The 27,132-nt window shown below is 50.5% G+C and overlaps 5 protein-coding genes, 1 long non-coding RNA gene and 1 pseudogene across 32 annotated transcripts; all 7 read right to left on the bottom strand.

Moving 5' to 3' along the window:
- Positions 1–492: 492 nt before the first annotated feature.
- Positions 493–3,301, bottom strand: LOC145550071 (uncharacterized). Its single transcript, XM_081603518.1, has 9 exons — positions 3,068–3,301; positions 2,841–2,997; positions 2,619–2,732; positions 2,342–2,506; positions 2,103–2,277; positions 1,730–2,019; positions 1,457–1,632; positions 1,074–1,322; positions 493–994 (listed from the first exon to the last, which is right to left on the bottom strand). Exons 1-9 carry the CDS (start codon positions 3,299–3,301, stop codon positions 563–565), a joined length of 1,992 nt encoding a protein of 663 aa, XP_081459644.1. The 3' UTR covers positions 493–562.
- Positions 3,302–3,328: 27 nt separating this feature from the next.
- On the bottom strand, positions 3,329–3,768 carry LOC145549973 (uncharacterized). The gene is made up of 3 exons (XR_014085769.1): positions 3,693–3,768; positions 3,454–3,628; positions 3,329–3,370 (listed from the first exon to the last, which is right to left on the bottom strand). It is a non-coding gene; the product is annotated as an uncharacterized LOC145549973 (long non-coding RNA).
- Positions 3,769–5,996: 2,228 nt separating this feature from the next.
- Positions 5,997–7,380, bottom strand: LOC145550022 (uncharacterized). Of its 3 annotated transcripts, none has more exons than XM_081603332.1 (4): positions 6,682–7,380; positions 6,408–6,573; positions 6,169–6,343; positions 5,997–6,085 (listed from the first exon to the last, which is right to left on the bottom strand). In XM_081603332.1, the coding sequence occupies exons 1-2, from the start codon at positions 7,375–7,377 to the stop codon at positions 6,508–6,510; spliced, it is 762 nt and encodes a 253-aa protein (XP_081459458.1). In that variant the 5' UTR covers positions 7,378–7,380; the 3' UTR covers positions 5,997–6,085; positions 6,169–6,343; positions 6,408–6,507. The 3 variants fall into 3 exon arrangements, with proteins under 3 accessions (XP_081459458.1, XP_081459459.1, XP_081459460.1); XM_081603333.1 differs by having other exon boundaries at positions 6,408–6,570; XM_081603334.1 differs by having other exon boundaries at positions 6,691–7,380.
- Positions 7,381–7,390: 10 nt separating this feature from the next.
- LOC145550019 (uncharacterized) lies at positions 7,391–10,613 on the bottom strand. 11 transcript variants are annotated; one of them, XR_014085846.1, is made up of 7 exons: positions 9,131–9,251; positions 8,892–9,066; positions 8,272–8,808; positions 8,043–8,162; positions 7,769–7,934; positions 7,530–7,704; positions 7,391–7,446 (listed from the first exon to the last, which is right to left on the bottom strand). XR_014085846.1 is itself a non-coding variant. In XM_081603326.1 (4 exons), exons 2-4 carry the CDS (start codon positions 10,418–10,420, stop codon positions 9,231–9,233), a joined length of 999 nt encoding a protein of 332 aa, XP_081459452.1. In that variant the 5' UTR covers positions 10,421–10,428; positions 10,493–10,613; the 3' UTR covers positions 9,054–9,230. The 11 variants fall into 11 exon arrangements, 1 of the variants encoding a protein (XP_081459452.1); XR_014085848.1 differs by having other exon boundaries at positions 7,769–7,931; XR_014085849.1 differs by having other exon boundaries at positions 8,052–8,162.
- LOC145550020 (uncharacterized) lies at positions 10,416–14,697 on the bottom strand. Of its 14 annotated transcripts, none has more exons than XR_014085856.1 (5): positions 11,854–11,974; positions 11,615–11,789; positions 10,995–11,531; positions 10,766–10,885; positions 10,416–10,658 (listed from the first exon to the last, which is right to left on the bottom strand). XR_014085856.1 is itself a non-coding variant. In XM_081603329.1 (4 exons), the coding sequence occupies exons 2-4, from the start codon at positions 11,779–11,781 to the stop codon at positions 10,593–10,595; spliced, it is 999 nt and encodes a 332-aa protein (XP_081459455.1). In that variant the 5' UTR covers positions 11,782–11,789; positions 11,854–11,974; the 3' UTR covers positions 10,416–10,592. The 14 variants fall into 14 exon arrangements, 3 of the variants coding, with proteins under 3 accessions (XP_081459455.1, XP_081459453.1, XP_081459454.1); XR_014085859.1 differs by having other exon boundaries at positions 10,416–10,655; XR_014085862.1 differs by having other exon boundaries at positions 10,775–10,885.
- Positions 14,612–17,187, bottom strand: LOC145550021 (uncharacterized). The gene is made up of 4 exons (XM_081603331.1): positions 15,949–17,187; positions 15,700–15,876; positions 14,851–15,616; positions 14,612–14,742 (listed from the first exon to the last, which is right to left on the bottom strand). The coding sequence occupies exons 2-4, from the start codon at positions 15,726–15,728 to the stop codon at positions 14,677–14,679; spliced, it is 861 nt and encodes a 286-aa protein (XP_081459457.1). The 5' UTR covers positions 15,729–15,876; positions 15,949–17,187; the 3' UTR covers positions 14,612–14,676.
- Positions 17,188–17,973: 786 nt separating this feature from the next.
- Positions 17,974–27,021, bottom strand: LOC145550070 (uncharacterized; annotated as a pseudogene). Its single transcript, XR_014085916.1, has 5 exons — positions 26,955–27,021; positions 20,822–21,001; positions 19,717–20,614; positions 18,848–19,001; positions 17,974–18,464 (listed from the first exon to the last, which is right to left on the bottom strand). The product of XR_014085916.1 is annotated as an uncharacterized LOC145550070 (transcript).
- Between the last annotated feature and the right edge of the window lie 111 nt (positions 27,022–27,132).

The raw sequence follows: 27,132 nt of genomic DNA, 5'->3' as shown, positions 1-27,132 counted from the left end.
CCAATTTTATTAAATTCTAAACCTAACCAAATTTTCTTTATTATAACCCTAATTTATTGTTTTTTATTTAAATTTATTATTTTATAATCTTATTTCCTTTTAATTCCTCCCTTTTAGTTCAATACCATAAGTTTCAGTTTCCAACGAAGTCACGAAGGGAGGTGACCTTACAGTTGGGGGCGGAGCCTTGCCCTGGGGAGAGCTCATAAATAGAGGGACGTCTCTGCTCTCCTCATTTCTGTTTCAGCTACTGAAGTGGAAGGACCTCTCAGAGCTCAGTTGAATTAGTTTGGTGCCAGGCCTGATGAAGACCTTTAGTTAGGTCGAAACGTTGCTGTTGGCACCCTTCTTTTTTTGTAAATAATACTTTCTTAAAAATTTAAAAACAATAAAAAAAATAATACCAAAAAAAACAAGTCCCCAAAAAATAGGACTTATAAAAAGATATTAGAAATAGAGTTTTCCCCTTTTGGGTATTTTGTTTTTTTTCTCTTTTTGAAATTTTATTTTACGTATTGTTTCGAAACAGAAACCCTCCTTTAGTTATTTAAAAAGAAATTGTTTATAGAAGCACAAACAGGACACTTTGAGACACAAACAACAATATAAAAAAATCAAAATGGATGAAAACTGGAGAATGGTTGGACGACGTGGCCGTCGTCCACGTTTTCGTGGTCCAAATAGGGACTGGGATTGGGGTGGTCCTCCGGGCTGGATGGCGAGTGCTCCCTTCTCCTCCAGATGGAGGAGAAATCAGTTCCCCTAACCCTCGAGGAGGCAGGTAAGTCGAGGACACGTGAAAACCCATCTTTTGGCGTGAGGAGGATTTCCCCCACCTTTTCCCGGGGTCTGTCAGGCTGTCAAATGTCTTGCGAATGGCGGCGAGCTGGCTGCAGGACTGGTCCGCCGCATAATATTTTTCGGCGGTCGAGACATCATGACACATGATGCCACTTATTACCATGCGCTGGTCGGGAGGGAGGTGATCCCTCGCCTTCGGAAATAAAGAAAAGTTTTCAACATTTCCTTGTTGCGTACCGTTATTAAACGCAAAACGTTAGATGATCACTTACGTAGGTGGCGATGGAGGTGCGGATGTCCGTGACGGTCGGGGCGGTGGGCAAGCCCAAGTTGGACCATGCCTTCTGGATGGGCAACAGGAGATGCTTCAACCTCCTGTTGCCTTCTGTAAATATGACTAGGTCCGTCGAGGTCTTAAGCCCGGCGAGGACCGCGAGCCACCTCTCGAGCCACCTGAACTCCTCCGGGGTGAGGTAGACCTTTGCTGAGCCGAAGGCTCGGTTGGTCTTGTGTTCCTTAACCTTTTGGATGGGAGAGAGAGAGGGGGGTTGGGTTCCTCCCTGCCATTCCACGGCAGGACTCACTGCTGCGGGATGTCCACAGCAGCGAGTGATGATCCTAGATGACAGCAGGAACACTGCATCCTTTGACCTACATTGATGAGGAAGCCCTCGTCTTGCTCCTCATCCCTCGATGAGGGATGAGAGACCTCCTGAACGGTCATATTCTGGAGGACGCCGGTCCTGTGTCCGTAGACGCAGGAGATGTAGAGGGAGAGGAGCACGTAGAACTTCCTCATCAGATCCCAGGTGGAGTCCTTCTCCAGCTTGTCTGAAAAGAGGGGAAAAAAATTCAAGGAAACCCATTCAAAGGCCTGGACACAGGAACGACACACACACACACTTGAAGTAACAAAAGTCTAACTCACCGAGGACGCAAAGGATCTCCTCCCTGCACCTGGCCCGGCAAGCGCGGAGGTGACGCTTCGGGACCAGGTGCCTCAGCTTTGCCCTCTTCACCTGGATTTGCCTGATGGCCACCCGTCGACCCAGGCCGGAGACTGTTGAGGACAGGGCCCTGTGGACAGCAACCAGGGTGCGCTTGGAAACCCGGGAGGTGGGCGGGGGGGTCTCCTTGAAAAAACCCATGAACTCAATGATGTTTACGAAGTACAGTTTTACAGTGGTAACCGCCTTGCCGCCCCTCCGCAGGAGCCATCTGCTCCGGAGGAAAAAAACGGTAAGAGTTAAACGAGAGGACACCAAAAAACATTCGCCAGCGTACATCTGAGAGGGCCTTACTCGTAGATCCTGCGCACGTTGTCTAGTGATGTCCACGTCGAGGACCACCTCCCGCCATTTGCCAGGAAACTGACAAACTGGTGGATCCTCGCAAGCTTGGAGCCCTGGTTCTCCTTCTGCTTCCTCCCGTGGCTGGAGCCCTTCAAATGGTCCCAGTAGGACTCCATGTACCGGACTGCATAAAAGAAATTTGAGAAGGTAAGGAAAGATTTGGGCAAGCACGGACGGACGTGACTCACCGACTGCCGGCGGGAGGAAGCGGAATGGAGCCAGGACTCGACCAGCTCGGCTGCTCCTGGCCTCCTGGTTGGGCGGGTGGTCCCCTCGTCCTCCTGCTCCTCGGAAGAGGTCTCCGGGTGGGTGGCGGGTGGAGGGAGGCCAGGCAGTCCCGCAGACTGAAGCTGCTGAAGACGAGAGAAAAAAAACAAATGAATTGACTCATTGAAAATGCATTTTAGGTGCTGCCATTTGCAAGCAGTAGGCCCTCCTTCAAGATGTCGTGGCACATTACCGAACTAACCACCATGCGCTGGTCTGCAGGGAGGTGATCCCTCGCCTGTAGGTGGCAATGGACGTCCTGATGTCTGTCACCGTCGGGGTGCCGGGCAAGCCCAAGTGGGCCCATGCCTTCTGCATGGGCAACAGGAGATGTTCAATCTCCTGTTGCCCTCCGAAAACATAAGCAGGTCCGTGTTGGGCTGGAGTCCGGCACGGACGGCGAGCCACTGCTCCACCCACCCGAACTCCTCCTGGTCAGGAACACCTGGGCCGAGCCAAAGGCTCGGTTGGTCTTGTGCTCCTTGACGTTGATGAGGAAGCCCTTGTCCAGCTCCTCGTCCTCGCACTCCTGGCCTCGGCGACCTCCAGAACCGTCATGTTCTGGAGGACGCCCGTCCTGTGTCCGTAGACACAGGAGATGTAGAGGGAGAGGAGCGCGTAGAACTTCCTCACGTCATCCAGGTGACGTCCTTCTCCAAGTGGTCGAGGACGCGGAGGATCTCCTCCTTGCACCTGGCCCGGCAAGCGTGGAGGTGACGCTTTGGGACCAGGTGCCTCAGCTTTGCCCTCTTGACCTGGATTTGTCGGATGGCCACCCGTCGACCCAGGCTGGAGACTGTTGAGGACAGGGCCTGTGGACAGCAACCAGGGTGCGCTTGGAAACCCGGGAGGTGGGCGGGGGGTCTCCTTGAAAAACCCATGAACTCAATGATGTTTACGAAGTACAGTTTACAGTGGTAACCGCCTTGCCGCCCCTCCGCAGGAGCCATCTGCTCCGGAGGAAAAAAACGGTAAGAGTTAAACGAGAGGACACCAAAAAACATTCGCCAGCGTACATCTGAGAGGGCCTTACTCGTAGATCCTGCGCACGTTGTCTAGTGATGTCCACGTCGAGGACCACCTCCCGCCATTTGCCAGGAAACTGACAAACTGGTGGATCCTCGCAAGCTTGGAGCCCTGGTTCTCCTTCTGCTTCCTCCCGTGGCTGGAGCCCTTCAAATGGTCCCAGTAGGACTCCATGTACCGGACTGCATAAAAGAAATTTGAGAAGGTAAGGAAAGATTTGGGCAAGCACGGACGGACGTGACTCACCGACTGCCGGCGGGAGGAAGCGGAATGGAGCCAGGACTCGACCAGCTCGGCTGCTCCTGGCCTCCTGGTTGGGCGGTGGTCCCCCTCGTCCTCCTGCTCCTAGGAAGAGGTCTCCGGGTGGGTGGCGGGTGGAGGGAGGCCAGGCAGTCCCGCAGACTGAAGCTGCTGAAGACGAGAGAAAAAAAACAAATGAATTGACTCATTGAAAATGCATTTTTAGGTGCTGCCATTTGCAAGCAGCAGGCCCTCCTTCAAGATGTCGTGGCACATTACCGAACTAACCACCATGCGCTGGTCTGCAGGGAGGTGATCCCTCGCCTTGTAGGTGGCAATGGACGTCCTGATGTCTGTCACCGTCGGGGTGCCGGCAAGCCCAAGTGGGCCATGCCTTCTGCATGGCAACAGGAGATGTTTCAATCTCCTGTTGCCCTCCGAAAACATAAGCAGGTCCGTGTTGGGCTGGAGTCCGGCACGGACGGCGAGCCACTGCTCCACCCACCCGAACTCCTCCTGGTCAGGAACACCTGGGCCGAGCCAAAGGCTCGGTTGGTCTTGTGCTCCTTGACGTTGATGAGGAAGCCCTTGTCCAGCTCCTCGTCCCTCGCACTCCTGGCCTCGGCGACCTCCAGAACCGTCATGTTCTGGAGGACGCCCGTCCTGTGTCCGTAGACACAGGAGATGTAGAGGGAGAGGAGCGCGTAGAACTTCCTCACGTCATCCCAGTGACGTCCTTCTCCAAGTGGTCGAGGACGCGGAGGATCTCCTCCCTGCACCTGGCCCGGCAAGCGTGGATGTGACGCTTCGGGACCAGGTGCCTCAGCTTTGCCCTCTTGACCTGGATTTGTCGGATGGCCACCCGTCGACCCAGGCTGCAGACTGTTGAGGACAGGGCCCTGTCGACAGCAACCAGGGTGCGCTTGGAAACCCGGGAGGTGGGCGGGGGGTCTCCTTGAAAAAACCCATGAACTCAATGATGTTTACGAAGTACAGTTTTACAGTGGTAACCGCCTTGCCGCCCCTCCGCAGGAGCCATCTGCTCCGGAGGAAAAAAACGGTAAGAGTTAAACGAGAGGACACCAAAAAACATTCGCCAGCGTACATCTGAGAGGGCCTTACTCGTAGATCCTGCGCACGTTGTCTAGTGATGTCCACGTCGAGGACCACCTCCCGCCATTTGCCAGGAAACTGACAAACTGGTGGATCCTCGCAAGCTTGGAGCCCTGGTTCTCCTTCTGCTTCCTCCCGTGGCTGGAGCCCTTCAAATGGTCCCAGTAGGACTCCATGTACCGGACTGCATAAAAGAAATTTGAGAAGGTAAGGAAAGATTTGGGCAAGCACGGACGGACGTGACTCACCGACTGCCGGCGGGAGGAAGCGGAATGGAGCCAGGACTCGACCAGCTCGGCTGCTCCTGGCCTCCTGGTTGGGCGGGTGGTCCCCCTCGTCCTCCTGCTCCTAGGAAGAGGTCTCCGGGTGGGTGGCGGGTGGAGGGAGGCCAGGCAGTCCCGCAGACTGAAGCTGCTGAAGACGAGAGAAAAAAAACAAATGAATTGACTCATTGAAAATGCATTTTTAGGTGCTGCCATTTGCAAGCAGCAGGCCCTCCTTCAAGATGTCGTGGCACATTACCGAACTAACCACCATGCGCTGGTCTGCAGGGAGGTGATCCCTCGCCTTGTAGGTGGCAATGGACGTCCTGATGTCTGTCACCGTCGGGGTGCCGGGCAAGCCCAAGTGGGCCCATGCCTTCTGCATGGGCAACAGGAGATGTTTCAATCTCCTGTTGCCCTCCGAAAACATAAGCAGGTCCGTGTTGGGCTTGAGTCCGGCACGGACGGCGAGCCACCGCTCCACCCACCCGAACTCCTCCTGGGTCAGGAACACCTGGGCCGAGCCAAAGGCTCGGTTGGTCTGTGCTCCTTGACGTTGATGAGGAAGCCCTTGTCCAGCTCCTCGTCCCTCGCACTCCTGGCCTCGGCGACCTCCAGAACCGTCATGTTCTGGAGGACGCCCGTCCTGTGTCCGTAGACACAGGAGATGTAGAGGGAGAGGAGCGCGTAGAACTTCCTCACGTCATCCCAGGTGACGTCCTTCTCCAAGTGGTCGAGGACGCGGAGGATCTCCTCCCTGCACCTGGCCCGGCAAGCGCGGAGGTGACGCTTCGGGACCAGGTGCCTCAGCTTTGCCCTCTTGACCTGGATTTGTCGGATGGCCACCCGTCGACCCAGGCTGGAGACTGTTGAGGACAGGGCCCTGTAGACAGCAACCAGGGTGCGCTTGGAAACCCGGGAGGTGGGCGGGGGGTCTCCTTGAAAAAACCCATGAACTCAATGATGTTTACGAAGTACAGTTTTACAGTGGTAACCGCCTTGCCGCCCCTCCGCAGGAGCCATCTGCTCCGGAGGAAAAAAACGGTAAGAGTTAAACGAGAGGACACCAAAAAACATTCGCCAGCGTACATCTGAGAGGGCCTTACTCGTAGATCCTGCGCACGTTGTCTAGTGATGTCCACGTCGAGGACCACCTCCCGCCATTTGCCAGGAAACTGACAAACTGGTGGATCCTCGCAAGCTTGGAGCCCTGGTTCTCCTTCTGCTTCCTCCCGTGGCTGGAGCCCTTCAAATGGTCCCAGTAGGACTCCATGTACCGGACTGCATAAAAGAAATTTGAGAAGGTAAGGAAAGATTTGGGCAAGCACGGACGGACGTGACTCACCGACTGCCGGCGGGAGGAAGCGGAATGGAGCCAGGACTCGACCAGCTCGGCTGCTCCTGGCCTCCTGGTTGGGCGGGTGGTCCCCCTCGTCCTCCTGCTCCTAGGAAGAGGTCTCCGGGTGGGTGGCGGGTGGAGGGAGGCCAGGCAGTCCCGCAGACTGAAGCTGCTGAAGACGAGAGAAAAAAAACAAATGAATTGACTCATTGAAAATGCATTTTTAGGTGCTGCCATTTGCAAGCAGCAGGCCCTCCTTCAAGATGTCGTGGCACATTACCGAACTAACCACCATGCGCTGGTCTGCAGGGAGGTGATCCCTCGCCTTGTAGGTGGCAATGGACGTCCTGATGTCTGTCACCGTCGGGGTGCCGGGCAAGCCCAAGTGGGCCCATGCCTTCTGCATGGGCAACAGGAGATGTTTCAATCTCCTGTTGCCCTCCGAAAACATAAGCAGGTCCGTGTTGGGCTTGAGTCCGGCACGGACGGCGAGCCACCGCTCCACCCACCCGAACTCCTCCTGGGTCAGGAACACCTGGGCCGAGCCAAAGGCTCGGTTGGTCTTGTGCTCCTTGACGTTGATGAGGAAGCCCTTGTCCAGCTCCTCGTCCCTCGCACTCCTGGCCTCGGCGACCTCCAGAACCGTCATGTTCTGGAGGACGCCCGTCCTGTGTCCGTAGACACAGGAGATGTAGAGGGAGAGGAGCGCGTAGAACTTCCTCACGTCATCCCAGGTGACGTCCTTCTCCAAGTGGTCGAGGACGCGGAGGATCTCCTCCTTGCACCTGGCCCGGCAAGCGCGGAGGTGACGCTTCGGGACCAGGTGCCTCAGCTTTGCCCTCTTGACCTGGATTTGTCGGATGGCCACCCGTCGACCCAGGCTGGAGACTGTTGAGGACAGGGCCCTGTAGACAGCAACCAGGGTGCGCTTGGAAACCCGGGAGGTGGGCGGGGGGGTCTCCTTGAAAAAACCCATGAACTCAATGATGTTACGAAGTACAGTTTTACAGTGGTAACCGCCTTGCCGCCCCTCCGCAGGAGCCATCTGCTCCGGAGGAAAAAAACGGTAAGAGTTAAACGAGAGGACACCAAAAAACATTCGCCAGCGTACATCTGAGAGGGCCTTACTCGTAGATCCTGCGCACGTTGTCTAGTGATGTCCACGTCGAGGACCACCTCCCGCCATTTGCCAGGAAACTGACAAACTGGTGGATCCTCGCAAGCTTGGAGCCCTGGTTCTCCTTCTGCTTCCTCCCGTGGCTGGAGCCCTTCAAATGGTCCCAGTAGGACTCCATGTACCGGACTGCATAAAAGAAATTTGAGAAGGTAAGGAAAGATTTGGGCAAGCACGGACGGACGTGACTCACCGACTGCCGGCGGGAGGAAGCGGAATGGAGCCAGGACTCGACCAGCTCGGCTGCTCCTGGCCTCCTGGTTGGGCGGGTGGTCCCCCTCGTCCTCCTGCTCCTAGGAAGAGGTCTCCGGGTGGGTGGCGGGTGGAGGGAGGCCAGGCAGTCCCGCAGACTGAAGCTGCTGAAGACGAGAGAAAAAAAACAAATGAATTGACTCATTGAAAATGCATTTTTAGGTGCTGCCATTTGCAAGCAGCAGGCCCTCCTTCAAGATGTCGTGGCACATTACCGAACTAACCACCATGCGCTGGTCTGCAGGGAGGTGATCCCTCGCCTTGTAGGTGGCAATGGACGTCCTGATGTCTGTCACCGTCGGGGTGCCGGGCAAGCCCAAGTGGGCCCATGCCTTCTGCATGGGCAACAGGAGATGTTTCAATCTCCTGTTGCCCTCCGAAAACATAAGCAGGTCCGTGTTGGGCTTGAGTCCGGCACGGACGGCGAGCCACCGCTCCACCCACCCGAACTCCTCCTGGGTCAGGAACACCTGGGCCGAGCCAAAGGCTCGGTTGGTCTTGTGCTCCTTGACGTTGATGAGGAAGCCCTTGTCCAGCTCCTCGTCCCTCGCACTCCTGGCCTCGGCGACCTCCAGAACCGTCATGTTCTGGAGGACGCCCGTCCTGTGTCCGTAGACACAGGAGATGTAGAGGGAGAGGAGCGCGTAGAACTTCCTCACGTCATCCCAGGTGACGTCCTTCTCCAAGTGGTCGAGGACGCGGAGGATCTCCTCCTTGCACCTGGCCCGGCAAGCGCGGAGGTGACGCTTCGGGACCAGGTGCCTCAGCTTTGCCCTCTTGACCTGGATTTGTCGGATGGCCACCCGTCGACCCAGGCTGGAGACTGTTGAGGACAGGGCCCTGTAGACAGCAACCAGGGTGCGCTTGGAAACCCGGGAGGTGGGCGGGGGGGTCTCCTTGAAAAAACCCATGAACTCAATGATGTTTACGAAGTACAGTTTTACAGTGGTAACCGCCTTGCCGCCCCTCCGCAGGAGCCATCTGCTCCGGAGGAAAAAAACGGTAAGAGTTAAACGAGAGGACACCAAAAAACATTCGCCAGCGTACATCTGAGAGGGCCTTACTCGTAGATCCTGCGCACGTTGTCTAGTGATGTCCACGTCGAGGACCACCTCCCGCCATTTGCCAGGAAACTGACAAACTGGTGGATCCTCGCAAGCTTGGAGCCCTGGTTCTCCTTCTGCTTCCTCCCGTGGCTGGAGCCCTTCAAATGGTCCCAGTAGGACTCCATGTACCGGACTGCATAAAAGAAATTTGAGAAGGTAAGGAAAGATTTGGGCAAGCACGGACGGACGTGACTCACCGACTGCCGGCGGGAGGAAGCGGAATGGAGCCAGGACTCGACCAGCTCGGCTGCTCCTGGCCTCCTGGTTGGGCGGGTGGTCCCCCTCGTCCTCCTGCTCCTAGGAAGAGGTCTCCGGGTGGGTGGCGGGTGGAGGGAGGCCAGGCAGTCCCGCAGACTGAAGCTGCTGAAGACGAGAGAAAAAAAACAAATGAATTGACTCATTGAAAATGCATTTTTAGGTGCTGCCATTTGCAAGCAGCAGGCCCTCCTTCAAGATGTCGTGGCACATTACCGAACTAACCACCATGCGCTGGTCTGCAGGGAGGTGATCCCTCGCCTTGTAGGTGGCAATGGACGTCCTGATGTCTGTCACCGTCGGGGTGCCGGGCAAGCCCAAGTGGGCCCATGCCTTCTGCATGGGCAACAGGAGATGTTTCAATCTCCTGTTGCCCTCCGAAAACATAAGCAGGTCCGTGTTGGGCTTGAGTCCGGCACGGACGGCGAGCCACCGCTCCACCCACCCGAACTCCTCCTGGGTCAGGAACACCTGGGCCGAGCCAAAGGCTCGGTTGGTCTTGTGCTCCTTGACGTTGATGAGGAAGCCCTTGTCCAGCTCCTCGTCCCTCGCACTCCTGGCCTCGGCGACCTCCAGAACCGTCATGTTCTGGAGGACGCCCGTCCTGTGTCCGTAGACACAGGAGATGTAGAGGGAGAGGAGCGCGTAGAACTTCCTCACGTCATCCCAGGTGACGTCCTTCTCCAAGTGGTCGAGGACGCGGAGGATCTCCTCCTTGCACCTGGCCCGGCAAGCGCGGAGGTGACGCTTCGGGACCAGGTGCCTCAGCTTTGCCCTCTTGACCTGGATTTGTCGGATGGCCACCCGTCGACCCAGGCTGGAGACTGTTGAGGACAGGGCCCTGTAGACAGCAACCAGGGTGCGCTTGGAAACCCGGGAGGTGGGCGGGGGGGTCTCCTTGAAAAAACCCATGAACTCAATGATGTTTACGAAGTACAGTTTTACAGTGGTAACCGCCTTGCCGCCCCTCCGCAGGAGCCATCTGCTCCGGAGGAAAAAAACGGTAAGAGTTAAACGAGAGGACACCAAAAAACATTCGCCAGCGTACATCTGAGAGGGCCTTACTCGTAGATCCTGCGCACGTTGTCTAGTGATGTCCACGTCGAGGACCACCTCCCGCCATTTGCCAGGAAACTGACAAACTGGTGGATCCTCGCAAGCTTGGAGCCCTGGTTCTCCTTCTGCTTCCTCCCGTGGCTGGAGCCCTTCAAATGGTCCCAGTAGGACTCCATGTACCGGACTGCATAAAAGAAATTTGAGAAGGTAAGGAAAGATTTGGGCAAGCACGGACGGACGTGACTCACCGACTGCCGGCGGGAGGAAGCGGAATGGAGCCAGGACTCGACCAGCTCGGCTGCTCCTGGCCTCCTGGTTGGGCGGGTGGTCCCCCTCGTCCTCCTGCTCCTAGGAAGAGGTCTCCGGGTGGGTGGCGGGTGGAGGGAGGCCAGGCAGTCCCGCAGACTGAAGCTGCTGAAGACGAGAGAAAAAAACAAATGAATTGACTCATTGAAAATGCATTTTTAGGTGCTGCCATTTGCAAGCAGCAGGCCCTCCTTCAAGATGTCGTGGCACATTACCGAACTAACCACCATGCGCTGGTCTGCAGGGAGGTGATCCCTCGCCTTGTAGGTGGCAATGGACGTCCTGATGTCTGTCACCGTCGGGGTGCCGGGCAAGCCCAAGTGGGCCCATGCCTTCTGCATGGGCAACAGGAGATGTTTCAATCTCCTGTTGCCCTCCGAAAACATAAGCAGGTCCGTGTTGGGCTTGAGTCCGGCACGGACGGCGAGCCACCGCTCCACCCACCCGAACTCCTCCTGGGTCAGGAACACCTGGGCCGAGCCAAAGGCTCGGTTGGTCTTGTGCTCCTTGACGTTGATGAGGAAGCCCTTGTCCAGCTCCTCGTCCCTCGCACTCCTGGCCTCGGCGACCTCCAGAACCGTCATGTTCTGGAGGACGCCCGTCCTGTGTCCGTAGACACAGGAGATGTAGAGGGAGAGGAGCGCGTAGAACTTCCTCACGTCATCCCAGGTGACGTCCTTCTCCAAGTGGTCGAGGACGCGGAGGATCTCCTCCTTGCACCTGGCCCGGCAAGCGCGGAGGTGACGCTTCGGGACCAGGTGCCTCAGCTTTGCCCTCTTGACCTGGATTTGTCGGATGGCCACCCGTCGACCCAGGCTGGAGACTGTTGAGGACAGGGCCCTGTAGACAGCAACCAGGGTGCGCTTGGAAACCCGGGAGGTGGGCGGGGGGGTCTCCTTGAAAAAACCCATGAACTCAATGATGTTTACGAAGTACAGTTTTACAGTGGTAACCGCCTTGCCGCCCCTCCGCAGGAGCCATCTGCTCCGGAGGAAAAAAACGGTAAGAGTTAAACGAGAGGACACCAAAAAACATTCGCCAGCGTACATCTGAGAGGGCCTTACTCGTAGATCCTGCGCACGTTGTCTAGTGATGTCCACGTCGAGGACCACCTCCCGCCATTTGCCAGGAAACTGACAAACTGGTGGATCCTCGCAAGCTTGGAGCCCTGGTTCTCCTTCTGCTTCCTCCCGTGGCTGGAGCCCTTCAAATGGTCCCAGTAGGACTCCATGTACCGGACTGCATAAAAGAAATTTGAGAAGGTAAGGAAAGATTTGGGCAAGCACGGACGGACGTGACTCACCGACTGCCGGCGGGAGGAAGCGGAATGGAGCCAGGACTCGACCAGCTCGGCTGCTCCTGGCCTCCTGGTTGGGCGGGTGGTCCCCCTCGTCCTCCTGCTCCTAGGAAGAGGTCTCCGGGTGGGTGGCGGGTGGAGGGAGGCCAGGCAGTCCCGCAGACTGAAGCTGCTGAAGACGAGAGAAAAAAAACAAATGAATTGACTCATTGAAAATGCATTTTTAGGTGCTGCCATTTGCAAGCAGCAGGCCCTCCTTCAAGATGTCGTGGCACATTACCGAACTAACCACCATGCGCTGGTCTGCAGGGAGGTGATCCCTCGCCTTGTAGGTGGCAATGGACGTCCTGATGTCTGTCACCGTCGGGGTGCCGGGCAAGCCCAAGTGGGCCCATGCCTTCTGCATGGGCAACAGGAGATGTTTCAATCTCCTGTTGCCCTCCGAAAACATAAGCAGGTCCGTGTTGGGCTTGAGTCCGGCACGGACGGCGAGCCACCGCTCCACCCACCCGAACTCCTCCTGGGTCAGGAACACCTGGGCCGAGCCAAAGGCTCGGTTGGTCTTGTGCTCCTTGACGTTGATGAGGAAGCCCTTGTCCAGCTCCTCGTCCCTCGCACTCCTGGCCTCGGCGACCTCCAGAACCGTCATGTTCTGGAGGACGCCCGTCCTGTGTCCGTAGACACAGGAGATGTAGAGGGAGAGGAGCGCGTAGAACTTCCTCACGTCATCCCAGGTGACGTCCTTCTCCAAGTGGTCGAGGACGCGGAGGATCTCCTCCTTGCACCTGGCCCGGCAAGCGCGGAGGTGACGCTTCGGGACCAGGTGCCTCAGCTTTGCCCTCTTGACCTGGATTTGTCGGATGGCCACCCGTCGACCCAGGCTGGAGACTGTTGAGGACAGGGCCCTGTAGACAGCAACCAGGGTGCGCTTGGAAACCCGGGAGGTGGGCGGGGGGGTCTCCTTGAAAAAACCCATGAACTCAATGATGTTTACGAAGTACAGTTTTACAGTGGTAACCGCCTTGCCGCCCCTCCGCAGGAGCCATCTGCTCCGGAGGAAAAAAACGGTAAGAGTTAAACGAGAGGACACCAAAAAACATTCGCCAGCGTACATCTGAGAGGGCCTTACTCGTAGATCCTGCGCACGTTGTCTAGTGATGTCCACGTCGAGGACCACCTCCCGCCATTTGCCAGGAAACTGACAAACTGGTGGATCCTCGCAAGCTTGGAGCCCTGGTTCTCCTTCTGCTTCCTCCCGTGGCTGGAGCCCTTCAAATGGTCCCAGTAGGACTCCATGTACCGGACTGCATAAAAGAAATTTGAGAAGGTAAGGAAAGATTTGGGCAAGCACGGACGGACGTGACTCACCGACTGCCGGCGGGAGGAAGCGGAATGGAGCCAGGACTCGACCAGCTCGGCTGCTCCTGGCCTCCTGGTTGGGCGGGTGGTCCCCCTCGTCCTCCTGCTCCTAGGAAGAGGTCTCCGGGTGGGTGGCGGGTGGAGGGAGGCCAGGCAGTCCCGCAGACTGAAGCTGCTGAAGACGAGAGAAAAAAACAAATGAATTGACTCATTGAAAATGCATTTTTAGGTGCTGCCATTTGCAAGCAGCAGGCCCTCCTTCAAGATGTCGTGGCACATTACCGAACTAACCACCATGCGCTGGTCTGCAGGGAGGTGATCCCTCGCCTTGTAGGTGGCAATGGACGTCCTGATGTCTGTCACCGTCGGGGTGCCGGGCAAGCCCAAGTGGGCCCATGCCTTCTGCATGGGCAACAGGAGATGTTTCAATCTCCTGTTGCCCTCCGAAAACATAAGCAGGTCCGTGTTGGGCTTGAGTCCGGCACGGACGGCGAGCCACCGCTCCACCCACCCGAACTCCTCCTGGGTCAGGAACACCTGGGCCGAGCCAAAGGCTCGGTTGGTCTTGTGCTCCTTGACGTTGATGAGGAAGCCCTTGTCCAGCTCCTCGTCCCTCGCACTCCTGGCCTCGGCGACCTCCAGAACCGTCATGTTCTGGAGGACGCCCGTCCTGTGTCCGTAGACACAGGAGATGTAGAGGGAGAGGAGCGCGTAGAACTTCCTCACGTCATCCCAGGTGACGTCCTTCTCCAAGTGGTCGAGGACGCGGAGGATCTCCTCCTTGCACCTGGCCCGGCAAGCGCGGAGGTGACGCTTCGGGACCAGGTGCCTCAGCTTTGCCCTCTTGACCTGGATTTGTCGGATGGCCACCCGTCGACCCAGGCTGGAGACTGTTGAGGACAGGGCCCTGTAGACAGCAACCAGGGTGCGCTTGGAAACCCGGGAGGTGGGCGGGGGGGTCTCCTTGAAAAAACCCATGAACTCAATGATGTTTACGAAGTACAGTTTTACAGTGGTAACCGCCTTGCCGCCCCTCCGCAGGAGCCATCTGCTCCGGAGGAAAAAAACGGTAAGAGTTAAACGAGAGGACACCAAAAAACATTCGCCAGCGTACATCTGAGAGGGCCTTACTCGTAGATCCTGCGCACGTTGTCTAGTGATGTCCACGTCGAGGACCACCTCCCGCCATTTGCCAGGAAACTGACAAACTGGTGGATCCTCGCAAGCTTGGAGCCCTGGTTCTCCTTCTGCTTCCTCCCGTGGCTGGAGCCCTTCAAATGGTCCCAGTAGGACTCCATGTACCGGACTGCATAAAAGAAATTTGAGAAGGTAAGGAAAGATTTGGGCAAGCACGGACGGACGTGACTCACCGACTGCCGGCGGGAGGAAGCGGAATGGAGCCAGGACTCGACCAGCTCGGCTGCTCCTGGCCTCCTGGTTGGGCGGGTGGTCCCCCTCGTCCTCCTGCTCCTAGGAAGAGGTCTCCGGGTGGGTGGCGGGTGGAGGGAGGCCAGGCAGTCCCGCAGACTGAAGCTGCTGAAGACGAGAGAAAAAAAACAAATGAATTGACTCATTGAAAATGCATTTTTAGGTGCTGCCATTTGCAAGCAGCAGGCCCTCCTTCAAGATGTCGTGGCACATTACCGAACTAACCACCATGCGCTGGTCTGCAGGGAGGTGATCCCTCGCCTTGTAGGTGGCAATGGACGTCCTGATGTCTGTCACCGTCGGGGTGCCGGGCAAGCCCAAGTGGGCCCATGCCTTCTGCATGGGCAACAGGAGATGTTTCAATCTCCTGTTGCCCTCCGAAAACATAAGCAGGTCCGTGTTGGGCTTGAGTCCGGCACGGACGGCGAGCCACCGCTCCACCCACCCGAACTCCTCCTGGGTCAGGAACACCTGGGCCGAGCCAAAGGCTCGGTTGGTCTTGTGCTCCTTGACGTTGATGAGGAAGCCCTTGTCCAGCTCCTCGTCCCTCGCACTCCTGGCCTCGGCGACCTCCAGAACCGTCATGTTCTGGAGGACGCCCGTCCTGTGTCCGTAGACACAGGAGATGTAGAGGGAGAGGAGCGCGTAGAACTTCCTCACGTCATCCCAGGTGACGTCCTTCTCCAAGTGGTCGAGGACGCGGAGGATCTCCTCCTTGCACCTGGCCCGGCAAGCGCGGAGGTGACGCTTCGGGACCAGGTGCCTCAGCTTTGCCCTCTTGACCTGGATTTGTCGGATGGCCACCCGTCGACCCAGGCTGGAGACTGTTGAGGACAGGGCCCTGTAGACAGCAACCAGGGTGCGCTTGGAAACCCGGGAGGTGGGCGGGGGGGTCTCCTTGAAAAAACCCATGAACTCAATGATGTTTACGAAGTACAGTTTTACAGTGGTAACCGCCTTGCCGCCCCTCCGCAGGAGCCATCTGCTCCGGAGGAAAAAAACGGTAAGAGTTAAACGAGAGGACACCAAAAAACATTCGCCAGCGTACGTCGGAGAGGGCCTTACTCGTAGATCCTGCGCACATTTTCCAGCATAGTCCACGTCGTTGACCATCTCCCGCCATTGGCCAGGAAACTGAGGAAGTGGTGGATCCTGGCCAGCTTGGAGCGCGCTGGTTCTCCTGCTGCTTCCTCCCGTGGCTGGAGCCCTTCAGGTGGTCCCAGTACGACTCCATGTACTGGACTGCATAAAAGACATTTGAGAAGGTAAGGTAAGATTTTGGCAAGCACAGACAGACGGATGGACGTGACTCACCGACTGCCGGCAGGAGGGAGCGAAATGGAGCCAGGACTCCACCAGCTCTGCTGCTCTTGGCCTCCTGGTTGAGCGGGAGGTCCTCCTGATCCTCGTCGTCCTCCTGCTCCTCCGAAGAGGTCTCCGGGTGGGGGGAGGCCAGGCAGTCCCGCAGCCTGATGCTGCTGCAGCTGCTGAGGACAAGAGAAAAAAAAAAACAAATGAATTGACTCATTGAAAATGCATTTTTAGGTGCAGGGTCTGCTGCTCGCAAATGGCAGGCAGGACGCCTGCCGGATGTCCTGCTGCGAAACAGCAGCAGGAGAACTCGCAGCCAGAAGTCAGTCCTGCCCGAAAGGAAAAACACAGGCAGGTAACATGGGTCATTGACTGTGGGAATGAATGTCGCATACCTCCTCCAGGTACTTGACCCGGTTGCGTTTTTTTTGTAGGGTCCTGGCCTGGACCCTCAATTTCTTCTGCAGCTGCAGGAGGTCAGTCTGCAGCGCCTGGCAGTTCCCGCATGTGGCCGGCAGCGAGCTGCACGATGCACCCTCCCTCGCATCCTCCTCCTCGGGCTCGAGGTTGAGGAAGGAGATCATCGGGGGGTTTGGGTTTGACGCTCTCAGGTCCCTGAGCTGCTTGGTGGTCAAATCCCTTTTCACCCCCTCGATGATTTTGGCGAGCTCACCCGCCTCCATCTCGGGATGGCCCATCTCGGACAGATGGGTGTCCAGCCGAAAACGGGCATACCCACATCCCTCGATGGGGCAGGTGAGCCCGCGGATATTCACCCTCCTCCAACCATAGTTGAGAAGGATTTTACGCTCCTCCCCATTTTTCACACCGTGCTTGGTGATCAGGTGCTTGCCGAGATACCTGGAAAAAGTACAGGCACAGGGGGCACTCGGCAAGAGACTTTGGGGGGCCCATAATCTCTTTTTCTGTCTGTGGATGAAAAATTAAAGATAAATAACACTACTAAATAAAGCTGGTAAGTATCACATCTTTTAAAAGTGTTGGAAAAGGGTGTCAGCTCCAGGGTAGCTTGTTACCACCACGTGTGCTAGCTACCTAGCTAGCTAGCTAGCCAGCCAGCTAGCTAGCGCGGTGGCGGCCATCCTGCAGCAGACAGTCCTGCTGCAAGATTGCCTCCGTTCCTGGGGCATCTAAAGCTCCAGACCGGAGACTGTGCGCACCGAAGCCCGCAGAGATCCACTGGCTTTCGGCCTGGAAACTCCGTTCCTGGGGCATCTGAAGCTCCAGACTTCCGACCGGAGACTGCGCGCGCCAAAGCCTGCACAGATCACCCGTCATTTTCTGTCAAGTCTTTACACTGTCAAGACCTCCTGATGGCAAAACCAAAAAAGCTCCCTGACTTTGAACGTGGTACACAGTAAAAAAAAATTCCGTAAAAAAACAGTAAAATGTACTGGTAATTTTCTGCCAGTACATTTTACTGTTTTTTTACGGAAATTCTGGGCACAAGCTTTCCGTAATTTAACAGCATTTTTTATGTTAAATTTACCAGCACTTCTGTTAATCCATAATGGAAATTTTCCGTATTTTTACAGTAAATGTCCTGTATATTCACAAACACTTCTGTAAATAATAAATTGAAATTTTCCGTTTTTTTACAATGTGTATTAAAAAATTCCGTAAAAAAACAGTAAAATGTACTGGTAATTTTCTGCCAGTACATTTTACTGTTTTTTTACGGAAATTCTGGGCACAAGCTTTCCGTAATTTAACAGCATTTTTTATGTTAAATTTACCAGCACTTCTGTTAATCCATAATGGAAATTTTCCGTATTTTTACAGTAAATCTGCAGTATATGCACAAGCATTTCTCTTACTTAAAAACTTTTAATTTTGACATCCAAACCATTCGAGTCTGTTAGCCATCGACTAAGTAGTAAATATAAAGCATTACATTTTAAATAAGCATAAATTTAAGCAAAACTAAACTTATTCAAAAGGACATTAGACCATAAAATTAGTGTTAAAATAGCTCATGCAGATGGGTTAAAAATAAAACCATAAACAATCAATTTGCAAATTGTATTTTGCAGTTCAAGGTTTTTCAATACCATATCAACACATCATTACAATATAATTAAATAGCATTTTCGATTATATATTCAGTCAAACATATTTTTAAAGTTCTTAAGGTCAATGTAAAGTTCATTCTTGAGTCCAGAGTTTCAAGTTAATTTAATAATTTTGTTAAGTTTAATTTAATTAACACAATCCAATACTAACATAAAAAATACAATTTAAATCTTGCAATTTGCATTACAAGATTAAAATCACAGGTGTAAACAAGGACCAACATCCAACTACTATTTTCTGAACTGCTGTCAACAGAACAGAGAACATTATGAAGCATCACCTTTTACAAGAATCAAATTTTCCATGGACTGTCAAAGTCATACAGTTCATTTACAAACTTGAGCAGTCGGGGTGGAATGTGATGATGCTTCTTCCCCTTCATCTCAGCCTTCGACCCTCGTTTGGGGTTTAAGCCCAGAAAGACTCTGAAAAAGAAAAGGGGATACTTGAGTTTAACATACAGACAGATGCGTCCAAATTACATTATTGCAGCTGATCACCTGTGTCATGCAGCTGGACTGTCTCAACAGTTGCAAATAACTCCTTGACAATCCTTAACTATGAATAATTTAAATGAACAATCACTGAAACAACAACAAAATTGTTGGCACACTTCTTTTAATGGAGGCAAACCCATAACAATCACTGAAGTTACTTGATAAAAGTGTAAAAAAAGGGAAAAAAAGATTGACTGAAAAACAATGAAAATAAGACAATGCTTCTGAACTGTGGTTCAAAAGCACAGAATGAATCAGAATTATTATTGCTCAGGCCAAATAATTCAAAATATCCACAAAAATATACTAACCTTTGTATATATTCCAGTGTCAGGGACATGTCTTTTGGATATTTTATGTTCAAGACATAAAACATGGAGAAGGTGTAGCTTAGGGCAGCGATGGGTGACTTGATGTGGTCATTCACAATCATTTGGTCAACAGCAACTTTAAAAAGCTGTTCACCTAAAGAAACAAATGATTAATACAAGAGTTTAAGATCCACCACAGGTGACCATAACATGTCCATAATATGTTCTAAATATGTACAGTAATTATATAGAAAATGTTTTATTATTATTTTTTGTATGACTTTTTTTTACATATCTGTCAACATCTTTTTCTCTGTCCTTATATTTATTCAAAATACTGTATAATCCAGTGGTGCCCAAAGTCGGTCCTCGAGGGCCGGCATCCTGCATGGTTTAGTTCTCTCCCTGGTTTAACACACGTGGATCAGATGATGGCTCATTAGAGGCCTAAGAGGAACATCGACTTGTTGAAAAGGTTGTTACAACCACCAGGGAGAGAATAAAACATGCAGGATGCCGGCCCTCGAGGACCCACTTTGGGGACCCCTGGTATTCAGTTCCGACAATGTGTATGATATTGCATCCAAATGTATATTAACAAACTTTAAACATTATTTGAAGGTTATTCTAGAAAACAATACATTTAGAATTTTCAATCAAAAGTGTTAACAGACTGAGGAAAGCAAAAATAATACACACCCATTACAAAGATGCATGGGGTGCTTGGCAGGTCATGATCAGGACTGTCTGGGTGCAGCAGCTAAGGAGAGAAAAGAAAATATACACAAAATAGAGAAATGCACGGAACTAAACAACAAATTTTTACTAAAAATAATTGTTAATATTTTTTGACAAAATTAAATGCTTACATTGTAAATTTACTTCATTTTGACAAAATAGTTGGGCTGGTTTCTCATTGAAGAATTTTGCAATTCCACTAATCAGCTGGACAACATCGCTTCCTGGAATATCCACCCCTCTGGACCCAAGGAAGTCTTTTATTGTATTTTCTTTTTTTGACAATTCCTCTGCCAGTCTGGTTTGAACTGGGAAGCCAAGAAGGGTGGTTGTGTGATCAAACAGGTGGATTGCTTCAGAGAGAAAAGGCCAGTCTTCTAGTAACTTGATGATGGAGTTTCCTTTGTTGATTGCTGCTCGCTGAATGCTGTAGGTTTCAGCCATCATTCTTCGAACATCAGACTCTGGAAAATTATTTGTTTGGAAGGCAGTTTTCAGTTGTTTCTGTGTGAATTCTAGATTTCTCACATTCTCAGCAGTTGGCTGCCACTGCACACAACCATAGCAATTTGAAGACAAACACTTTTTCTGTGATGCCATCACATCATCTTCGCCTGGTCCCTTTCTTGAAACAAAGCTCAATGGTCTCATAACATTTTCAACTCTGTTTTCAAGCGGTATAAACAGAGCATCATATCCTGTTCCAATAACTTTAATTCCATTGACCTCTCTGTCTTGGAAAGAGCAGGGATATTGCTCTACAATCTGCTGTGCAATGTTCCTCAACTTAGTTCTTCCAGGCCTTATTTGGTCCTTACCGAGAACATCATCAATGAATGCGAACAAGTTCCCTTCTGTCTTTAGGTTTTGGTCTTTTCTTTTCTTCAACAGCAACCATAAGTTGGGGTGGCATTTTGTGCCATGGCACAGAATATTCCTCACAGGAACCAGGAGTCACAGGTGATAGTTGCAGCTGGTGGCTATTCAGCTGCAAAGGTTCAGTACTTGGGGCAGAGTCAGCTTGCAATTCTAAATACAATCAATAGAACAAAAACAAACAAAAAACATGTTAATTATATCAATATGAACACAAGATTAAACCTAAATGATATATATATCTGTGTGTGTAAAGATTATACAGACATGAAAAACAATACTCATTATGAGAAAATTATACAGAGTTTTCATTTGAAAGTAGAGTAGACTAACTTACCAGTGCTGAAAGCTTGGATCAGCTTCTACACTGGATAGGTTTTAGAATTCCTTCAAGATCCTCTGTCCTGACGAAACCAAGGTCTTCAGCACAGTTTACACCAATCATCTCAAGTGTAGAGATAACTGACTCAACCAGATCACTCCTGGGTGATGGCAAAGCTTTCTGAATACTCTCCTTCACATGCTCTATTTTGGCATATGCTTAAGTGGGTGGAGTAATCTGACACCTCTGTTGTAAAAACAAATAGGAAAAGAATCACTGAGTGTCTTAAGGTTTATGCAGGCCAGATTGCCCTTTTTTCCCTTCCATTTCATAGACTCCAAGCTCAGGCACCCATTTCGCAGATTTTTCTCTGAGCAAAAGTAAAACATCTGTTTCACTTTTAACAACAATAGATGCAATTTGTCCCAACTGTAGTTGATTTTTTGCATAAGCTTGTAAGACAAAATTTCTAATTAAATGCAAACCAACGATACAACCCTGTTCAAACAAAAAACGAACCGGAAGAAAGCAAGGCTAGAGTCTTGACGTAAAAACTGTCCTGTCAAAGTACAAAAAAACACCAGCGCCTCACACCCAGGTTATCAAATTGTGCTTAACAATTAAAATAACGACAGCCCGACATTTAAGAATAAGCACAAGCAGCATGACGCCATGAACTGCTAACTTTACGGCCCCTTTATCAGCAGTTTGGATTTATTAAAAAGAAGAAAAAGACGCATAACACCAAAGGCCAAATCAAGAAAACTCACAGGAGATGATAACAGTCATATATATATCAATATTTTGGGGGTCTTATTAAGATGGTCGAAAAAAATCAAGCTAGCAAGTTCCTCAAGAAATAAATGCAAAAATGGGCGCCGTGTGAAAAAAAAGAGAAAAGCTGTCACCGTTATTTAGCAAATAACTTCGTCTTAGTACCAAAAACGGCATTTAAAAATTGAGTAAAAACATTTTTAGCAAAACTAATGCTAAATTATATCGTTCAAAAGAAGTTAGAAGAAGTTCGCTAGTCTGAAATATTATCTACACTAATAATGCTATGTATTATTTTTTTATTTAAAAAATTTATTGATTTACTTTACATTACCCCAGAGGTGCCAAAAAAACGATTACTCCAACTTCTAAGTCGAACTTGGGTCCAGGATACACATTCAGCGTCGGAGGAGAAAGAGCTTTGAATGGCGGCAGAACAACATTTTGCGCTTCGTGCAGGTTCTTGTTCCCATGATGCAATGCGCCAAATTGAAAATACGGAAAAGTTCCTGTAAAATGTAAAAACGGAGAAATTCCTTCAAATTCTACAGTACATTTACCCGTTTTTTTACAGTTTTTTTTACAGTGTAGGATTGTTGAGCTGCATAAGCAAAGCCTCTCCCAACGTGCCATCGCTGCTGAGGTTAGACGCAGTAAGACAGTCATTTTGCATTTTTAAATGATCCTGAGGGTTTTGGAACAAAAAAGTCAAGTGGTAGACCCCCAAAAAATGTCACCAGCTCTGAGCCGCAGGATCCGATTGGCTGTCCGTCAAAACACGGGATGATCCTCTACCCAAATTAAGGCCATTACTGGTGCTGACCGCAGCCCAACAACCATCAGACGGCATCTGCAAGAGAGAGAGAGAAGGGCTTCAGAAACAAAAAACGTCTTCAAAGGACACGTCTTCTACAACGCCACAAAATTTTCTGTTTGGACTTTGCAAGGGTGCACCAAACATGGGACATTGAAAGGTGGAAGAAAGTTGTCTTCTCTGATGAGAAAAAAATTTAACCTTGATGGTCCTGATGGCTTCCAACGTTACTGGCATGACAAGGAGATTCCACCTGAGATGTTTTCTACACGGCACAGTGGTGGGGGCATCATGATCTGGGGTGCGTTTTCCTTCAATGGAACAGCTTCAGGTTGTGCAGGGCGTCAAACAGCAGCTGGCTATGTGGAGATGTTGCAGCGGGCATCCCTCATGACTGAGGGCCCTCGTCTGTGTGGTAATGATTGGGTTTTTCACCAGGACAATGCTGCAGTTCACAATGCCCGCCTGTCAAAGGAGTTCTTCCAAGAGAATAACATCACTCTTTTGGACCATCCTGCATGTTCCCCGGATCTAAACCCAATTGAGAACATTTGGGGATGGATGGCAAGGGAAGTTTACAAAAATGGACATCAGTTCCAGACAGTGGACGCCCTTCGTGAAGCATCTTTTCAATGTTTCCACTGGCCTCCTGGACACACTGGCATCAAGCCTAAACCATTGTTTGAAGTCATCAACAAGATGGTGGAGCTACTCATTACTGAGTCCTTTTTTTGACACTTTGATTTCTGTTTTGGGGGGTTTTCAGGTTTTTTGAGCTATGGTCTTAAACTTTTAAATAAAATAACTACTCCAGCATGTTGGGAACCAGGGCTTTTTGTTTCTTTGGAGGGGTTCTGTCTGCCTGCTGCTTCCCCTTTTCAGCCACGAGAGGGCGACTGGAGGCTGCACCTGTGGAGAGCGTTCCTGCTGACTCAGCCAGTGCACCTGTGATCTATCAGCTGATCAGCCTGGAGGAGCTGACTGCCAACACCTTGATGCCAGTCAGCTCGCTCCTCCTCGCCTGTACTTACCTGTCCGCCCTCGATCGCATGCAGCCTCCTCATCTCCAACAAAGAACCCGTTCTATCAAGAACTCACTGGAACCTCAATCACTTTTTTAACTATGTCAACATGGGGTGAAGGAGGAATAGGCCCTAATTCCTAGTCATCTTATAGATATGGTAAATTATCAATTTGTTAATGAACTATAAAAGAACATTTAAATGTAAAATGAATAACAGTGTTAGTAATATTTAAAAAGCTAATAAAATGAAGAAAATGTCAAGACAATATTTAAAAGTTAATAAACTATAGAAAGGATGCAATGTTAAGAAATTAAATCAAATGTTAAGATAATCTTGGAGTAAATGAGTATTTAAGGGTAACAGAATATAAAATGAATACAATGATAAAATTGCATTATAGGCAGTACAATAAAAATATAATATTAATAAACTAAAATTAGTATTGAGTATAAAATTCAGTATAATTAAAATGTAATGAAACTAATACAATAAAATGAGTAAATAAGCATAAAAATGCAGTAAGACTGAATTGTAATGAGATTAAAAATGTAATCAGATCAGTCTTTGTTATAGCAAGACCGATCAAAGACCGATCAACATCAAATCAGTTTGTGCGTGTGTCCAGATGCAGAGGCGCTGCAGCTCTATAGGAAACCCAACAGGCCCGCGAGGCCTCAGTGGCGTTTCAGCGTCAAATCAGTCCACCAATCGTGGAAGGCGCCCACAGTCTCAAATCCTGTCACACCCAGAAAGGACTGGACTTTATTCTGCAACACAAACAACAACAATAGCAAAATTAATTGATTACATAATGAATACTAAAGTAAAGGAAAAATATTATTTTTTAAACTAGATACTAGTACTGCCCTTAAACTCTGGAAAGCTGCAGCTCCACGGTCGACTTTCGGTTCTGGGAAACCATCTGATAGGCAGGTGGGTTCTGTCGGTACCACTGCTCTTCTCTATGTTGGAAGTGATGCACTGAACAGCCAAGGACCTCAGGCAGGGAGCAGCAACATCCACAGGTGATGAGGAGAGCAAGGGAGATTCTTTAAGATTGGCCATCATCTGATTAGTAAACATAGCGTTCTTTTTTTTTTAAAGTTGCTCCTTGAAGCTGAAGATCATTGCCTCATATCTCAGACATTTTTTCCGCTGGCGGACATTTTTACAAAAGGGGGGCGCTGGGATGCCTTTGGGGGGCGTTTGGTCGAAGGTAAACTTTACACCTTAAATGAACAACAATACCAGTTTAGACTTTGAGCAACTTGGTAAAAATGTCTTGTAACATTAAAACATGCTTGACTGCAACTGTATCGATGGCAGCTCTTCTTCTATTCAGTGTTTGTAGCTTCTGTTAGCTTCTGTTAGCTTTTGGCACAACTCCTCTCCTGCTACTGGTAGCTACACCGCGGCCAATGACGGTGCTGTGATTCACTTTGTCTGGTATTTTTGTACACGTTTTGCCAGTTTTGTGATCATGTCTAAGTAGCAACTTATATTAAAAGTGTTTTATTTCCATTTGAAAGCTGCCCGCTTGCATGGAAGGACAACAGAAAATTGCTCTTATAAACATGTAATTACTAAAATCACGATACCTTGACTTTGTAAAAGAAAACCCTTTTTTGTCTCAAACCAAAAACTGTAAATTATGATTATGAGAAATGTTTAGACATTACTACCTTGGATCAACAATTACACATAGAACTAGATTATTATTATTATTTTATTCTGTCAATTTTTTTTACCCCCTTTAAGTAGTTCCATTATTGGTCATTTTAAAATCCCAATTTAGACCAATTTTAATCCTTATCATTACATATTTAACTGACTTAGTTTATTCTCATCATGGTTTTAAATCCCAAAAGTTCAACAATTTTAACCTTTGAACAACCCTTATATAAAATATTTTTTTACTTAATTACCCTCTTTTGAAGGGTTTATTGTGTTTATCCATATGTCGTGTCCTCAACCTCAATCGCCTTTTGTTGGAATCGACATTCAGATAAACTCCTCTCCAAAATCACCACACAGACGAGAGGGCTTACATTGACTCTTTTTTCCAGCAGGCATTCAGTTTTCAGCTTTCATCTCCTGAATGGCCAATCTGTACTTATATTTAAATATCGTAACATTATTGGCACACAGGTAGAGAAGAACCGCAGAGACTGTTTAGCCAATCAGGACGCAGAACACAATGCACTGTGAAAAAAACTGCACAAAAAAATCCGTGAAGCAGCGAGACCGCGAAAGGTGAACCGCGTTACAGCGAGGGATCACTGTATGTACAATAAACCCATAATTTGGTTCAGTAATGTTCCGTAGAATAAATTTTCCTAAGATTTAAAATGGAGTCCAAATAAACCTAAATGATTACTTTAAATATGAATGTTGATATGGTAGCTTTGTGATGTTTATAGCTGCAGTAATTTGAGCCAAATAGAATTTAGACTATCCTCCTTTGTAGTTGATGCGTGGTCAGTTGTGCTTGTGTAAATCAGGAAATTAACAGTTTTTACTGTACTTTTATCCTTTTGCAATTCTTGTCATGCTGGAGGAGAGAAACACATTAGCCAGATGTGGGACAAACAGAGTGATTATTCAGGCAAACAAACTATTTCTATAAACTGCAGAGTCCTAACACCTGCTGCATCGGGCCTTACCTTGTACCGTTAAACTCATCCTGGGGGTCAGATAGCAGAGGTCAGAGTGCAAAGGCAGTAGACCATAAATGTGCTGTAAATAAGCTAAGGTGAGAAAAAGTGGCATCACACAATTCGAGAACTCAAGAAAAACCATTAAAAACTACCAAGTTTTGTTGGCAGCCATTTTGTCTCCAACCTGTAGACTGAGTGGAATCCCAGGGGCCCCGGAGCCCAGGTCACATGACCAGAGGCCCCGGGGCCCAGGTCACATGACCAGGGGCCCCGGGGCCCAGGTCACATGACCAGAGGCCCCGGAGCCCAGGTCACATGACCAGAGGCCCCGGGGCCCAGGTCACATGACCAGGGGCCCCGGGGCCCAGGTCACATGACCAGAGACGTAGAACCCAGGACCAATCATGGACAAGCAGGAGCCTCTGAGTCTCAGGATGACTTTACATGTGATGCTCCATTTGCCCCATCAGAAACTGTTCAGGGCAGCATTCAGTCCCGCTGTGCAGAAAAATCTGGACAAAGTGTTTGTCCCCCCTTGACAGAGCGAGGGAGGGACGGAGAGATGCAGCATGTCATTGTTTTCAAACCTCCGTATCACGTCGGCCAGAATCCGGTGGTCTTTTCTGCCCTCAGAGATCAGGCCTGGGTCTCGTCCTTCAGCCAGGTGTTTCCTCAGAGATCAGATCCTGTGAGCTGCAATCCGTCCTCATGTGACAACAGGAAAAATCAGTCCAACCTCACTGACCTCTGTAGAAGCTGTAAGAATCGTCCACTAGGTCTTGGCCCTCAAACAGCAGTCCAGCAGAAGAGGATACAATTCATATGTGTACAAAGTGCAAATGTCCAAGTCAGCGTGGCTAAGAAGAGCAGAGGCCTGAAGCCAGAGGCCTTTTCTCCTCACCTCCTCGCACGGCCCTGAACCCGCAAAACCCGACCCCCACGGCCCCCACGGCCCCCACAGCCCCCATGGTCCCCGTCTGACCACAGGACTACTACAGTAAAACACAAAGTAAGAAAATAGCTGTGTATGCCACCTTTTGCTTACATAATTATAAATTAACTGTCTTTTCTGTAGCTTG

Source organism: Poecilia reticulata, chromosome 22 (assembly GCF_904066995.2).
Source record: "Poecilia reticulata chromosome 22, P_reticulata-male-v2, whole genome shotgun sequence".
Taxonomy (NCBI): Eukaryota; Metazoa; Chordata; class Actinopteri; order Cyprinodontiformes; family Poeciliidae; genus Poecilia; species Poecilia reticulata.
The sequence above is the reverse complement of the archived record's forward strand: the minus strand, read 5'-3'. Positions and strand labels throughout refer to the sequence as shown.